A 1,875-nucleotide genomic window follows, 5' to 3' on the forward strand; every position below is an offset into this window, starting at 1 on the left:
GGTGAGCCGTGTCGGGGTCGAGCACTACGTCCACTTCATACTGCTGCACGTATCTCAGCGTAGCATCGTTGGACACGTCTGTACCGTCAGAGAGTTTTTGTATTTCTGTGTTCATTTTATTTATTGACATTCGCAGCTGAGACACTGATTTGTTCAAAGATGTCCGTACGTGGTCTATCGCTGCTTGTCTGTTAAAGTCAAACGTGGACAAGTCCATCATGTGTGGCAGGATGGATCGGTTCGGGAAACTCTGGAGGAAACGAAGCTGGTCTTCAGTCTGTTTCAGCTCCGTCAGTTTCATCGTTGTTTTCTGCAGCTCTGTGATCTCTCTCTCCATGCTGCTAATAAACCCCTCTGCCTGTTCTTCTGCTGCTTTCTGCTTCTCCTCGATCACCTTTACGAGCTCCGCCTGGCTCTTCTGGATCTCAGAGATCAGCGCCGTCAAGTCCTGCACGCTTTTTACGATCACGTCTTTGGTTTCTGTCCTGCTTTGTTCCACTGACTCCTTCGTGACTCGGATCTTCTGCAGCCTCTCCTGGATCATCTGCTGCACTTTAGTCTCAGCGTTCCCCAGCAGAGATTTTTTCTCTCTAAACGCTCGCTCCACAGAAGTGACGCTATGCTTCACATGGCGCAAACTGTTGCACATGTCACACAGCAAAACCCCGTCGTCTACACAGAACAGTGTGAGGAGTCTGGTGTGTTTCTTGCAGATCCTGTCCTCCAGAGTCGCCAACGGGTCAACCAGCGTGTGTCTCTTCAGGCCGGCAGCTCTGTGATGAGGTTCTAGATGGACGTCGCAGTAAGAAGTCAGACACTCGAGACAGGACTTGACAGCCTCTCGCTGGGTGTCGGTGCAAATATCACACAGCACGGTTCCACCACGGCGAGCCGGCTGTTGGTCCACACTCCAGATGTGAGCGTCTGTCGCTTGAAGCGACATGAATTGTGACGAAAGCTCTGAGATGAAAGTGTTGACCTTGAGGTCCGGTCTCAGCCTAAATTTTTCCTTGCAGACCGGACACTGGCTGACAGGTATGTCGTCCCAGTAAGACGCGATACAGGACATGCAAAAGTTGTGTCCACATGGAGTGGAAACTGGCCGAGTGAAGACATCCAGGCAGATGGGACAGAGGAGCTGCTCCTCAGATAAGAGGCTGCTGCTTGAGGCCATTTCTGGAAAAAAAAAAAACACACACACACACACACACACACACACACACACACAAACAGTTACAGAAAGTTCATTCTTGACCTTATTTAGATCATATAACATGAATCCAGAAATCAGATATATTTTATTGATTCCCCGAGGGAAATTGTGGTTTGTTACAGTTGTTTTGATGCCAAGCATAGAGATTTAGAGAGTAGAAATAAGTAAGTAAGTATGTAGTAAGTAGTATAGTAGTAAATAAGTATGTCAAAATATAAAATAGAAATACAGTAATAATAAAACAGTTGGCACTTGTTTGTGAATATTTAAAAAATATCAACATGTATAATGTGCTGAGTGTATAAAAGTGTGGAAAAATGTTAATAGAAATACAGTAATGACAAGAAACAATCAGCACTAGCATGTGAATATTTAAAATTATAAATATCTGCTACATCAGCAGATGGACAGTTAAAATTTACATTTACTTTAAAGGCACCCTGTAGAGCTTTCTTTGACACAAATTTTCTCTTTGCATTAAGTGTTAATTTCCAATGCATTTAGAGCTGAAAGCATTTGTCAGTCCCTCCAGGATGTTGCGCTGTTGTGATTACAACCAGTACCGCAAATTTGGCCAATCCCTGCATTCTGTGCAAACTTGCAATTCTGTTGACTCACTGCAACTTAACTGAAAATTTGCATATTTGAAATGATAAAAAAAA

The 1,875-nt window shown here is 44.1% G+C and overlaps 1 protein-coding gene across 1 annotated transcript; it reads right to left on the reverse strand.

The window, feature by feature from the left end:
* Window positions 1–4: 4 nt before the first annotated feature.
* On the reverse strand, window positions 5–1,412 carry LOC121938393 (E3 ubiquitin/ISG15 ligase TRIM25-like; the record flags this gene model as incomplete). The annotated part of the gene is made up of 1 exon (XM_042481642.1): window positions 5–1,412. A coding segment is annotated over exon 1 (1,350 nt), but the record flags the coding sequence as incomplete, so codon positions are not given.
* Between the last annotated feature and the right edge of the window lie 463 nt (window positions 1,413–1,875).

The sequence above is a fragment of the Plectropomus leopardus genome, unplaced genomic scaffold (assembly GCF_008729295.1).
Source record: "Plectropomus leopardus isolate mb unplaced genomic scaffold, YSFRI_Pleo_2.0 unplaced_scaffold29331, whole genome shotgun sequence".
NCBI lineage: Eukaryota > Metazoa > Chordata > Actinopteri > Perciformes > Serranidae > Plectropomus > Plectropomus leopardus.